Source organism: Protopterus annectens, chromosome 14.part0 (genome assembly GCF_019279795.1).
Source record: "Protopterus annectens isolate FY-2018-M chromosome 14.part0, PAN1.0, whole genome shotgun sequence".
Lineage (NCBI taxonomy): Eukaryota > Metazoa > Chordata > Ceratodontiformes > Protopteridae > Protopterus > Protopterus annectens.
In genome coordinates this window covers 657,726,796-657,740,403 of record NC_056748.1, presented here as the reverse complement: position 1 = coordinate 657,740,403, position 13,608 = coordinate 657,726,796, and the positions used below count along the sequence as shown (strand labels likewise).

Sequence of the window (13,608 nt, the reverse complement as noted above, 5' to 3'; positions counted from 1 at the left end):
GGAAAAACCAAGGGCAATTCTTATAGCTCCAGACTGGCCTCGCTAGCACTGGTACCCCTTGCTGTGCAGCCTGTCCCCTGTGCCACCATGGCATCTTCCTCAGATTCCAAACCTCCTGACCCAGAGGGAAGGGGGATTCATGCATCCCCAATTGCAGACACTCAATCTGGCAGCTTGGCTTATTCCCTAACCCTCTGCCAACCTCATTTAACAGGTTCTAGATGTTATACACGAGGCCAGACACCCTAGCACTAGAAAGTCTTATGCTGACAAATGGAAAAGGTTCTGCACCTGGATTCAGGTTAAGGGAGCCAATACAGCACAACCCTCCCTCCCTGTCATCCTGGGTTGTTTAGCTGACCTACTACACAGTGGCCTCTTTCTCCTCTAAAAAAAAATCATGCCTGTGCTATCTCTGCTCATTTCCCCACTGAGCAGCCCCTTTTCTCATACTCTTTGATCGAACAGTTCCTAAGAGAGGCTAGCAACTTGAGGCCACCCAGAAGAGCACCAACCCCAACTTGGAACCTTACCTTTGTGTTGGAAAAGCTCACCCTGCCCCCCTTCAAACTAGCTTCTTCTGCAGAGCTAAAATTTCTCTCCTGGGAAACCGCTTTCCTTCTGGCCATCACTTCAGCCAGAAGAATCTCTGAGCTGCAACAGCTCATGGCTGTGGAACCTTTCATCTTCCATGCTTACAGGGTATCCCTCAGAACTAACCCATCCTTCATCCCCAAGGTGGTGTCCAGTGTGGCTGTCAACCAGTCCATTCATTTGCACACCTTTTCCCTAATCCCCAGAACAAGAGGGAAAGGATCCTGCCCTCTCTATGTGCACAGACAGCTCAGATTCTTTCCAGACAGGACCAAATCCTTCAGAAAGTCTGATCAATTGCTGGTCAGCTTTGCTACAGGGGCAGAAGGCAAAGCAGTCTCCAGACAAACCATTTCCAAATGGATAGCATACTGCATCCATTTCTGCTACAAACAACATGGAAAGCCTCCCCCAAGGGGGTCAGAACTCACTCCACCAGAGCAACCTCCACCTTTGCAGCTTTCCTCAGAAGAGTCCCCATCAGGGACATCCTGGAGGCTGCCACGTGGACGTCTGTTCACACTTTTTACCAACCATTACCACCTGCCTCTCTTCTCCAAATCCAGGGCAGGGTTTGCCTCTGCAGTCTTGCAGGGCATCCTAGCCAACCCCTGGTTTCCTTGACTGCCTCCACCCTTTTCCTCAGCTTTGGGAATCAACCCAAATGTGATGACTGCAACAGTGAAACATGAAGAACATAGTACAGTTGTGTACACTTGCCATAAATATAGATGTTTGAGTGTATTCACTGTTGCAGTCCTGGTCCCGCCCCCTTTTCTTCTCTTTCCTTACAAGGGACATATTGGTATTTACTTTTTGCTGGCGGGGTTCTTCCACAAGAACCTGGCTCCTACTTGGGGGCTCCTGACAGGTTAGGGCAAGAAGAACTGAGGTAATGGTGTCGGCTGCCTTACTTTATATTACTGACCTACCTGACATCAGTCCTGAAGTGACAGCAACCAACGTAGAAATTCTAAGCCTCTGGTATTTGGGCTGGCCGAGGGCTCCCCTGGCAGGGATAACCCAAATTAGATGACTGCAACAGTGAATACACTCTAACATCTACATTTATGGTAAGTGTACACAACTGTACTTTTTTGCAGTTTCTTCCTTTCATTCATTGTGCTGTTGTTGAACCATACCGACTGGTTCCAGCAGTGCTCATTAGCAATCTGGTTTCATTCTCTGCTACAGCACGGATACTCAGTCTGGTCTTGTTGGTTCTTCTCTCACCGTACCTTTAAAAAAAAAAAAAAAAAAAAAAAAAATGAGCCCTTCCCCTTCCCACTACTACAGGTTCATACAGTACCTCACCCTTTAGTGAGTGACTCTCTAAAGTGTCCGACCATTGTTCCTTTGACCATCCACTTAGATGTTCATCTGTTTCTTTGTTGCAGTCCTAACTAATGGGTTATCCGGCTCCCGGTAGCCCTTGGTCGGACAGAATACTAAAGGTAAGTAAAGATGACATCTGTTGCCGTCGGTTGTAAAGGACGTCAGGGAGACCGATACAAAAGGAGGCAGCCAATGTCACTTCCTCAGTCTTCCTTGCCACGGAGCCCAAAGCAGAAGCTTTTCATGCATGAGTGCCGATCGGCAGTTTACTTTTGGTTGCCAACAACATGAGTTGAAGTCTACTACAGCTAAGTAACCCCATTGGGGATCCTCTTTTCTTGCCTTAACGAATGTCAGGAAAAAGTTAATTGCCTTACCTGTGGAAAGCAGATTCCCCATAGAGATTTTCATTCCTATTGCATTATTTGTTTATGCCTTGACCACGACATTCCCAATTGTGATCTCTGTGCCTCCTTTAATCCGCGTACTATCCATTGGGCTAAGATTTTGGCTAGGCATTTTGGAGTTTGGCCTAAATTTGTTGGTATGGCATCCGCCAGTCTTCAGACTTCGGACATTCCGAAGAAACGCAAGGATAAGAACCGCAACAGGTCTCAGAAAGCGAAGTCCTCGGATGATAAGTTGGTCGTTAGACTGGCGGTAGCCAGTGAGATGCCTTTGCAGTCCACAGATGTAGAACCGCAGGCCTTGATTGAGTCAGAGTCCCTTAGGCCTTCAGCCTCCTTTTTGCCTTCTGATCTGTCGCTGGTCGCCTCTTCTGCTGGAGTCGGAACCGCTAAGCTGACTCCCGTGTCAGAGGCCTCCATTTTGCGTTCTGACAGCAAACTTCTTCCTTCGACTTCTGCTGCAACTTAGGTGGTTGCCAGGCCTCCCGAGTCCTTCAGGCTTGCAGGTAAATCTTCCATTCGTAAGCCTGTGAAAAGGCAGGTTCCAGTTTCTTCTTGTTTCCCTCAATCCCAAATGGTTAAAATGGCTAATGATTTGTTTACTCTTATCATGGGTTCTTGGCCTCCTCCTCCTAAAAGGAGTATGGATGTTTCTCCTGAGGTTTTGTCCTTTTCAGGTTCTGATTCTTCCAGCATTTCTGCTGATGAGGTATTTTCTCAGGCTTTTTCTCCTTTTAAGAATTCAGATGCAGAGGAGTCCATTCCTTCGGCCTCTCCTCCAGAGGATTTCTCTTTTGGTGATACTTTAAATACTCTCAAGGAACAATTTAAATGAGAAAGTCAGGAATTATCCCCAATCTAAAAAACTGATTAGGGAGTTTCTGGATTTACCTCCGCATAAATTCCCCATGTGTTGGAAGTTGTTGTTTTCCTGGAAAATTCCTGGACTCCAAATTCAGTTCCTCCTGCTTCCAGGAAACTGACGGGTACTACAGAGTCCCTGATTCTCATCTGTTTCTTTTCAGGAACCTGTTGGCGGATCCAGAGGTTATTTCTCAGGGCCCTAAAGGAGTTACGGCCACTGTTACCAGGAATCCTGTTCCCTCTGACAGGGAATCTAGGAACCTAGATAGGTGGGGCACGAACGTTTATACCTCCTGCCATCCTAGCTATTAGGGCTGCCAATTGTCTTTTTCATATGCTGAAGTACCAGCAGCATACCTTGGAGGCTATTAAGTCTAGGATAGCAAGTGTACCTCTTTTGGCAGAGAGTAAAGACGTGCAGGATTTGCTGAGTTCCACCAGTCTGGTCAATAAGCGTTCTTTGCATTGTGGTTTTTGACATCCTTGAAGCCTCCAGCAGGGCTACGGCTACTGGATCTGTTATTAGAAGGCACGCTTGTCTCAGAGAGCAGCCTCTTCCAGAACCTGTCAAGGCTAAGCTTTTGGATGTACCTTTGCATAAAGACGGTCTTTTTGGCAGCAAAGCAGAGACGGTACTTAAGAAGATGGAGGATCAGGCAAAGTCCATGCAAACGGTTAATGATTTTCTGCAAGTGCAACCTCCTCGCTTTAGCAGGAATTACCCTTCCGAGAGTTGGACCTTTCTTGATACCAGCAGACAGAACTGTTCCAGGACTAGAGGTTACAAATCTTCTAGGGGGGTAGGCAGCTACCCCTCAAAGGTCTAGGCGTTGGCAGGCTTCCACTTCTAAGGGGCGAAGCTCCAAGCCTGCATCTCAATCGAAACACTCAGTGACTTTTTACAACTTCTGCCTGTTCTTGCTTGCCTGGAGAGTCCTTTAGGGGGAAGGATGGCCCTTTTTGCAGATGTCTGGGCCACTATCACAGACAACAAATGGGTGCTCAGAACAGTATCCCTAGGGCACAAGTTTTCTTTCTGCACCTTTCTGATTCCCGGATGATGTTCATCGTGCATACAGCTGCAGTCATAACAGATGGGTTCTCCTGCCGTCAGGCTGGTCCTCGGTCGGCCGAATTCCAAAGTCTAGGTCCGGCGTCGGTTGTCGCTTCTTCCCTGACGTCAGTGCGACAGGGGTATAAAGGAACCAGCCAACGCCATTTTCTTCAGACTTTATTGCCGCGCGGTGCCCGAAGCAGAAGCAGTTCGCAAGTGCCGGTCGGCCAGCTCCTGACATTACAAAAATTTGGAAACCAAAGTCTTCTTAAAAGCTTTCTTAAAAGCTAAGTACCCCGTTGGGGAAACTTTTCTTGCCTCAGACCGATGTCAGACAAAGTTAATAGTTGTATTTCTTGTGGGAAGCAAATACCGCATAAGGATTTCCATTCCCTCTGTATACCTTGTTTAGGCCCAGACCACGACGTCTCGGTCTGTCGCTTTTGTGCTACATTCAACAAACACACTAAGCGTCGGGCGGAGTTCGCCCAGCTTTTTTTTTGGGAAAGCATTTAACTATACTATGTCGTCTGATACTCCGGTTTTGTCTAAAAAAAACGCAAAGACAAGGACCGACACACGAGGTCCGCGGCCTCTACCGACACCACGCCAAAGCCGACTACACGTGGTCCGGTTCTCAGCGAGGTGCCTACGCAGTCCCTGACTACCGACGACACTTTGTCTCTCCTGTGCCCGAGGTCGCAGGCTCCTCAGCCCACACCCCGACTACAGATACCGAAGCCACTCTTGGCGTTGAAACTCAATGTGGACAGGTCCACCTCCACTCGAGGTGTCTTCAGACCTCCTCTTCTTTCTCCATCAAGGCTTTCACAAAGTCTAAAGCAACCATGCACTCTGAGGCCAGCTACACAAGGCCCATCTCAAGGCCCTATGCCTAAGAAACAGATGCTTAAAATGGCTGAGGATTTAATTACTCTTATCAGAGGCTCTCAGCCCCCACCGGACAAAAGGTCCAGAGTGGTGGAAGATTCCCCCTCCTCTGATCAGGGCTCCATTATTTCAGAGCACTCTGATCAGGAACATTCTTACTCCCCTTTTGAAGACTCTGATGCGGAGGAGTACATCCCTTCTGTATCCCCCCCTGAGGATTACTCATTTGGGGAAACTTTGCATACCTGGGAAGGCAAAGATTATTCAGATTCCAAGAAAAGGCTCCGTAAATTTCTACTGCTACCTCAGCACAGGCCTCTGGCTATACCTCCTGTCTTGGACATCCTAGATGATGTTTACTCTGAGGCCTGCCTTAACCCGGACTCTCTACCTCCAGCTCCAGTTAAGCCTGACAGGTACTACAGGGTTCCTGAATCACACCAATTTCTATACAAAAGCCATGCTGCTGACCCAGAAACAATCTCACAGGGCCCCAAGGGAGTTAAGGCCTCCATTGCTAAAAATCCATTGCCTTCCGAGAGAGATTCCAGATCCTTAGAAAGGTGGGGAAAAAAGGTATATACCTCTGCTACCTTACCATGAGGGCCTTAAACTGTCAGTTTCATATGCTAAAATACCAACAGTTTTTGTTATCACAATTGAAAAGTAAAATGTCACAACCTGAACAACTAGACTTGAAGGAGTTGCAGGATTTGATGCATAGTGCAGAACAAGTGGGTAAGCATACCTTACAATGTGGTTTTGATGCTCTAGAGGCCTCATGTAGAGCTGCTGTTACAGGATCAGTCATACGTAAGCATGCCTGGCTCAAGGAACAAGCCTTGCCTGATCATGTCAAAGCAAAATTACTAGACGCCCCTCTTCAAAAGGATGTACTATTTGGAGCTAATGCTGAGGAGGTATTAAGGAAAATGGAGGAAAAGGCTAAATCAATGCAAACTGTGAAAGAATTTCTACAGGTTCAACCCCCACATTTTAGTAGAAATTGGCCTTCCAAAAACTGGTCCTTTCCTGCCACAGACAGACCCCAAAGAGGCAGATACAGGCGCCCGAGGGGCAGAGGACAATCCCAAGGATCGTTTAGAGGCAGACAATGGCAAGCTCCTACACAAAGAGGTGGTGAGGACAACTCGCAATCTTTCAGAAAGCAAACCCCATGACTTTCCCCTTTGCATGCCAACCAGGTCTCAAATGGCAGTCCCCTTAGGAGGAAAGCTGGCATTATTTTCAAAAAAATTGGCATATTGTCACAAAGGATAAATGGATCCTGGACATTATAAACAGAGGCTACAAATTCCATTTTCACACCCTTCCAAAAATGAGAGGCATGCCAAACCTGCCACACAATCAAAGGGCAGAGGCACAAAGGCAAATTACAGATCTCATAAACATGAAAGCTATTCAAGAGGTACCTACGCACGAGCAAGGTCAAGGTTTTTATTCCAGGCTATTTCTGGTGCCAAGGAAGGGAAAAGATTGGAGACCTATTTTGGACCTATCCATCCTAAACACATTTCTACTCGTACCAAAATTCAAGATGCTCACTCTACAGCAACTTCTTCCCATGCTGGGCAAGGAGTCTTTGCTGGTAACATTGGACCTCAAGGAGGCATACCTGCATGTCCCAATCAGACAAAATTGCAGAAGGTACCTCAGATTTCTTGCAGGTTCAACCCATTATCAATTCTCTGCATTGCCCTTTGGCTTATCTACTGCGCCCAGAGTATTCACAAAATGCCTGGCATCAGTAATTGCCTACTGCAGACTTCAAGGGATACAAATATACTCCTATTTGGATGACTGCCTGATCCAAGCGGACAGCAAGCACATTCTTCTGAAACATCTGGCTTATGTAATAATGTTATTGAACTCTCTGGGATACACAGTCAACAAAAAGAAATCAAGGCTGATACCCTCTCGGAAGATAATTTTCCTGGGTGCCAATTTGGACAAACACCCAGATGGCCTACCTCACGCCAGAGAAGCGGGGGCAACTAATTCAATACTTCAGAATACTAGCAAATTGCACCAGGCTGACTGCAAGGAAAATCCTGCAGGCTCTGGGATTCATGGCATCTTGCATCTTACTTAATCCCATTTGCAAGGCTGCATATGAACTACAATGGTACCTGAAAAACATATGGTCTCAACACAGCCACAGTTTGGAAACAATAATACCACTAATTCCATGTCTGCAAAAGGAATTTCTGTGGTGGGCTCAAGCATGTCAAACAAACACAGGTCTTCCATTCAGCAAGCCTCAAGCAAATCAAGTAATCACAACAGACACCTCAGACTACGCCTGGGGGGCGCACATGACAGATCGGTGCATTCAGGGTAAATGGTCCCAAAATGAAAAGCACCTGCACATCAATCAAAAAGAAATGCTAGCAGTAATAAATGCTATTATAGCTTTCAAGGACCTTCTACAACCAGGTCAACTATTGATAAGAACGGACACCACCACAGTTGTGTGGTACATAAACAAACCGGGAGGAACACATTCTTACCCCCTATGCAGACTGGCCATGTCACTTTGGAACATGGCCATGGACTTACAAATGGAACTACAAGCACAGTACTTGCCAGGCAAGGAAAACACGCTGGCAGACAACCTAAGCAGGAATATGACAGATCCACACGAATGGAAATTACATCCAAAAGTTTTTACAGAAATAATCCAAGAATGGGGAAGGCCAGACATAGATCTCTTTGCCTCCCACAAAAATCATCAATTGACAAAATTCTGCTCAAGGATCTTCCATCCAAAGGCCTGGAGAGTGGACGCTCTCTCTTTCAGTTGGACATCAATGACAGTTTATGCCTTCCCACCTCTTCCTCTGCTGCCCAAAGGTCTATTGAAGACCAGAGCAGACAGACCAAAGATGATTCTCATTGCTCCGGACTGGCCAAGACAACACTGGTACCCCATTCCTGAGGAGCCTGACGCATTCCCCACCATGGACCCTGTCTCTAATGCCTCTTCTGACTCGGCACAGCTTCAAAATGCTTCACAGCCAGCTAAAAACACTCAATCTAGCCGCATGGAAGATTCCTTAGCATCACAACAGGCCCTACTCTCCAAGGAGGTGCAGGATGTCATTTTGGAGGCCAGAAGGCTATCAACTAGAAAAGCTTACTCCGCAAAATAGAAACGTTTTTGTGTCTGGAATGAGAAAAAGGGCCAGGATCCTGGAAAACTGAATTTACCTCAAATACTACAATATTTGGCTGAACTGCTAAGCAGTGGACTTTCTTTCTCCTCCATCAAAATCCATGCCTCAGCCATTTCTGCAGAATACAACACTGATCCACCTTTATTCTCTCACCCTCTCTTAAGACAGTTCCTCAGAGGGGCTAAGAATTTAAGACCTCCAAGGAAACAACCGATACCTGCTTGGGATCTTAATTTCATTCTGGAAAAACTGACCTTTCCTCCCTTTGAGCCAGCTGCCTCATCAGATTTGCAATATTTGTCCTGGAAAACAGCTTTCCTTCTGGCTATCACCTCAGCTCGTAGAGTTTCAGAACTACAGGCTCTCATGGCTGTCCATCCTTTTATCATCTTCCATCAGGACAGAGTTTCCTTACGAACCAACCCGTCCTTTATGCCTAAAGTGGTATCCAGGGTAGCTTTAAATCAGGCCATACATTTACCTACTTTTTATCCTAGTCCTCAAAACAAAGGGGAGAGATTACTACATTCCTTGGACATCCACAGACAACTGTGTTATTATTTGGACAGAACAAAGCCTTTCAGAAAATCAGAACAGCTCTTTGTGGCCTATGCGGTAGGAGCTCAAGGAAAGCCAATTTCTAAACAGTCTCAAAATGGATAGCCCACTGCATACACTTTTGCTATTCCTTTCATGGCAAAACTGTATCTACAGGCATTAGAACTCATTCCACCAGGGCCACAGCCACCTCTGCAGCCTTTCTCAGAGGAGTTCCTACCAAGGATATTTTGGAAGCAGCTACTTGGAGTTCTGTGCATACTTTCTCCAAGCACTACAACCTACCGTTATACTCCAAATCTAGAGCAGGCTTTGCCACTGCAGTCTTGCAGGGCATTTTGGCTCCTCCTAGTTCCACCTAGTGCCTACCACCCCTTTCTTATCTTTGGGATTCTACCCATCTGTTATGACTGCAGCTGTATGCACGATGAACATAGTACAGTTTTGTACCTAAAATAAATGTAGATGTTCGAGTGCTAATACAGCTGCAGTCCAGGTTTCCCTCCCTCCTTCCCCTCTTGGGACAGGCCTATAAGCTAACACATCCTCATACAACCTGATTGGGATATTCATTTATGATGTATTTGCTTGCAACTACTGTATTTTGATTACATTGCTCTGCATTATTACACAAATTTATGTATTGCCTTCCTTCTGGGGGCACCTGACATCTGGGGCAAGAAAAACTGAAGAAAATGGTGTTGGCTGGTTCTTTATACCCCTGTCGCACTGACGTCGGGGAAGAAGCGACGACAACCGACGCCGGACCTAGACTTTGGAATTCGGCCGACCGAGGACCCGCCTAACGGCAGGAGAACCCATCTGTTATGACTGCAGCTGTATTAGCACTCGAACATCTTCATTTATGGTAGGTACAAAACTGTACTTTCCTCCAAACCAAAAGGCAGAAGTAGAAAAATAAATGTTTGTCTTTGTCTCATCTGGGAGCAATAGAATCATTTCCTACTCAGCAGGTAAGCCAGGGCTTTTATTCCAGGCTTTTCCTAGTTCCAAAAAAAAAAAAAAAGGGCAACTGGCGTCCTATCTTGGATCTTTCCATTCTGAACTCTCTTCTAGTAATTCCAAAGTTCAAAATGCTCAGTCTGCATCAGTTGCTACCACTGCTAGAAAAGGATTCCTGGCTGGTAACTTTGGATCTGAGGCTTATCTGCACATCCCTATCAAGGAAAGTTGCAGGCAGTATCTTTGTTTCAGAGTGGGCAAGCAACATTATCAATTCCCTGCGCTGCCCTTTGGCTTATCTACTGCTCCCAGAGTCTTCACAAAGTTCCTGGCCCCAGTCATTGCTTTTTGCAGGCAGAAGAAAATTCAGATTTACCTATACTTAGACGACTGTCTGATTCAAGCAAGTTCTCAGCAACAGCTATTAAAGGATCTGGAATTTGTAAAGACTCTTCTGTCTTCCCTGGGTTACACTCTCAATGAGGAAAAATCAAAAATGGTACCATCCAAGGAGATAACATTCTTGAACACAGCCACCCAGATGATAAATCTCACCCAGGAGAAGCAGATCACTCTCTGTGTACTTCAAGGACTTGGCAAGCCTGTCCCAGCTCCCTGCAAGGAAATACCTTCAAGCTCTGGGATTCATGGCATCTTGTATTCTCATGATTCCATATGCAAGACTGCATATGAGGAAATTGTAATGGTACCTCAAGAACATTTAGTGTCAACACACAGAGAACCTGAATATGATGATTCCTCTGCTTCCATCTCTACAGATGGAGTTTCTGTGGTGGGCAACAGCCTGTCTACAAAACAAAGGCATGCCTTTTCAAACACCTCCTGCCACTCAAGTTCTGACTACAGACGCATCGGACTACACTTAGGGAGCACACCTGGATGGCAGATGCATACAGGGACGTTGGAATGCCCAGCATATGCACCTGCACATAAATCTAAAAGAGTTGATTGCAGTTCAGCAGGCCTTACTAGCTTTCAAGCATCTTCCTTCTCCAGGGACCCTGCTTGAAAGAACAGACAACACCACCACAGTCATGTGGCACATCAACAAGCAGGGAGGGACTCACTTTTGCTCCCTGTGCAGACAAAGCATGAATCTTTGGTCCATGGCATCATCTCTGGACCTGCCTCTCCTAGCTCAGCTTCTTCCAGGAAGGCTCAATGTTTTGGCAGACCAGTAGAGCAGGCAAACCCTGGATCCTCACGAGTGGCAGCTGAACAGAGCAGTCTTTTACAGCATCATTCAACATTGGGGCACGCCTCAGGTGGAACTTTTCTCCTCCCCAGACACTGACCTTCTACCACTCTTTTGCACCAGACCGCATCACAGCAGAGCCTGGAATGTGTCTGCTCTGTCCTTCCCTTGGATATTGCTATCAGTGTACACCATCCCTCCTCCTCTTCCCAGAGTATTAGTGAAGATCAGGGATGAATAACCAAGGACTGTTCCCATAGCTCCGGGCTGGCCCAGACAACATTGGTATCTGCTGCTTCGCAGTCTCTCCCTTTTTCCTCCTTGGCATCTTCCTCTGAAGCCAGATCTTTTAGTTCAGGAAAGGGGAGACATTCTACATTCTCATCTTTAGTCTCTCAATTTGGCAGCATGGCTCACTGTATGACTCCTTTCCTTCCTCCCTTTCCCAACAGGTAGTTGACGCGCTGAGGGAGTCCAGAAGGTCTAGCACTAGGAAGTCCTACGCTGGCAAAAGGTTCTCCCAATGGATGCAGGCTAGAGGGGCAACTGCTTCTCAGCCTACCCTTCCTCTGATCCTGGAATACCTGGCTGATTTTGCTTCAGGGTCTCCTTTCTTTTTTCTCTATCAAGATCCATGCTTAAGCTATTTCTGCTCATTGCTCTCTGGAACAACTCATTTTCTCTCATCCAGTGATGAAAATGTTTCTGAGGTGCTTGCAACTTAAAACCTCCCAGAAGAGCACCTACTCCAACCTGAGATCTTAATTTTGTTCTAGAGAAACTCACTCTTCCTCCTGTTGAGCCAGCTGTCTCTGCAGATTTAAAGTTTATCTCTTGGAAGACCGCCTTCCTCTTGGCTATAACTTCAGCAAGGAGATTTTCGGAGCTGCAAGCCTTGATGTCTGTGGAGCCTTTTCTTATTTTCCATACAGATAATCTCTCTGAGAACTAATCCCTCCTTTATGCCTAAGGTGGTTTCTAACCTGACTTTTAATCTGTCCATACATCTTTCTACCTTTCCTAATCCTCGAAGTAAAGATGAAAGGATCCTATATTTTCTTGATGTGCATAGACAGCTCAGGTTTTACCTGGACAGGACTAAAGACCTTTGGAAAACAGCACAGTTGTTGGTCAGTTTTGCCCCTGGAGCCCAGGGCAAGGCTATTTCTAAGCAAACCATTTTTAAATGGATTGCACATAGCATTACTTTTTGTTATTCCTTTCATGGCAAAACTACTCAAGGGGTTAGGACCCACTCAACTAGAGTGGCTTCCACTTCTGCAGCCTTTCTAAGGGGTGTCCCTACTAAAGACATTTTGGAGGCCGCCACATAGTCTTCTGTTCACACTTTCACAAAACATTATAATTTGCCTCTGTTTTCTAGAGTAAGGGCAGAATTTTTCCACTGCTGTGTCGCAGGGCATTATCTCCAACCCTTGATGCTGTTGGTTCCTCCCCCCCTTTTTCTCTGGGCTTTGGTAATCGACCCATTAGTTAGGACTGCAACAGTGAAACACTAGGAACATAGTACAGTTGTGTACACTTACCATAAATGTAGATGTTAGTGTATTCACTGTTGCAGTCCTCGCTTCCCTCCCTCCTTCCCCCTTTTTTGGTCCTCTCCTACTCTCTCTCTTCCTGAGGTACAGGCTGAATTTGTTTTTTTGCCATATTTGTTTTTGGTTTAAGCCTGATTTTCTGGAGGTTCCTGACTGTTCTGGCAAGAAAGACTGAGGATGTGATGTCGGCTGCCTCCTTTTGTATCAGATTCCCTGACGTCCTTTACAACCGATGGCAAATTATTTCATTTTTACTTACCTTTGGTATTCTGGCTGACCAAGGGATACTGGCAGCCAGATAACCCATTAGTTAGGACTGCAACAGTGAATACACTCTAACATCTACGCTTATGGTAAGTGTACACAGCTGTACTTTCTCCAGGTTCTTCTGATGCAGCCCCTTTAGTCACCATGGACCAGGGAGTCGCATGCTCTCAGGCTGTGTCCAGTCTAGGTATGGGAGTACAATAAGTTCATAGGTAGGTACTAGGCTATTGGCCCTAGGGCCTATATAAGCCTAGCCAAAAAGGTACCCTGGCTTTCACCACCAAAGAAAACTATTTTCCTGTGCCCTTGTTGAGCAGAGCCCCAGAGGTGATCCCCAGGGTGAATTTCCTATTTCCCATCCAATCATCAAGATTTTTCTTGGAGTGCTAATGAGGAGCTTTGTTTGATATAGATAGGTAGTTTGTTCCAGAGTATGGGAAGTCTCTGGGACATGAATCTATCCCTCCAGCATGTTCTGTTTATTGTGGTGACCAGGTTTATTTCCCTAGAGCATGTAGCTTTTTTTTTTTTTTTGCATATGCCATCTCATATTGTAAGCGAGTCCCTGCAAAAATATTGAAAATGGTGTTGCAAGATTCTTCCTTCTTTGGTTGACTTAAGCACCAAGGATGAATCTGAAAAGCTATAATTATCCTTTAGTGCTTCCGACTGGCATTGTGAAACAAAAAACTTTAGATTGATA

At 46.0% G+C, this 13,608-nt stretch overlaps 1 protein-coding gene across 1 annotated transcript in view; it reads left to right on the top strand.

Moving 5' to 3' along the window:
* Positions 1-13,608, top strand: part of BICC1 (BicC family RNA binding protein 1) — a 1,908,684-nt gene that overhangs the window by 1,353,577 nt on the left and 541,499 nt on the right. The window contains exon 16 of the mRNA XM_044056407.1: positions 3,690-3,750. Coding sequence (XP_043912342.1) covers positions 3,690-3,750 — 61 coding nt within the window. The remainder of the gene's footprint in view (positions 1-3,689; positions 3,751-13,608) is intronic.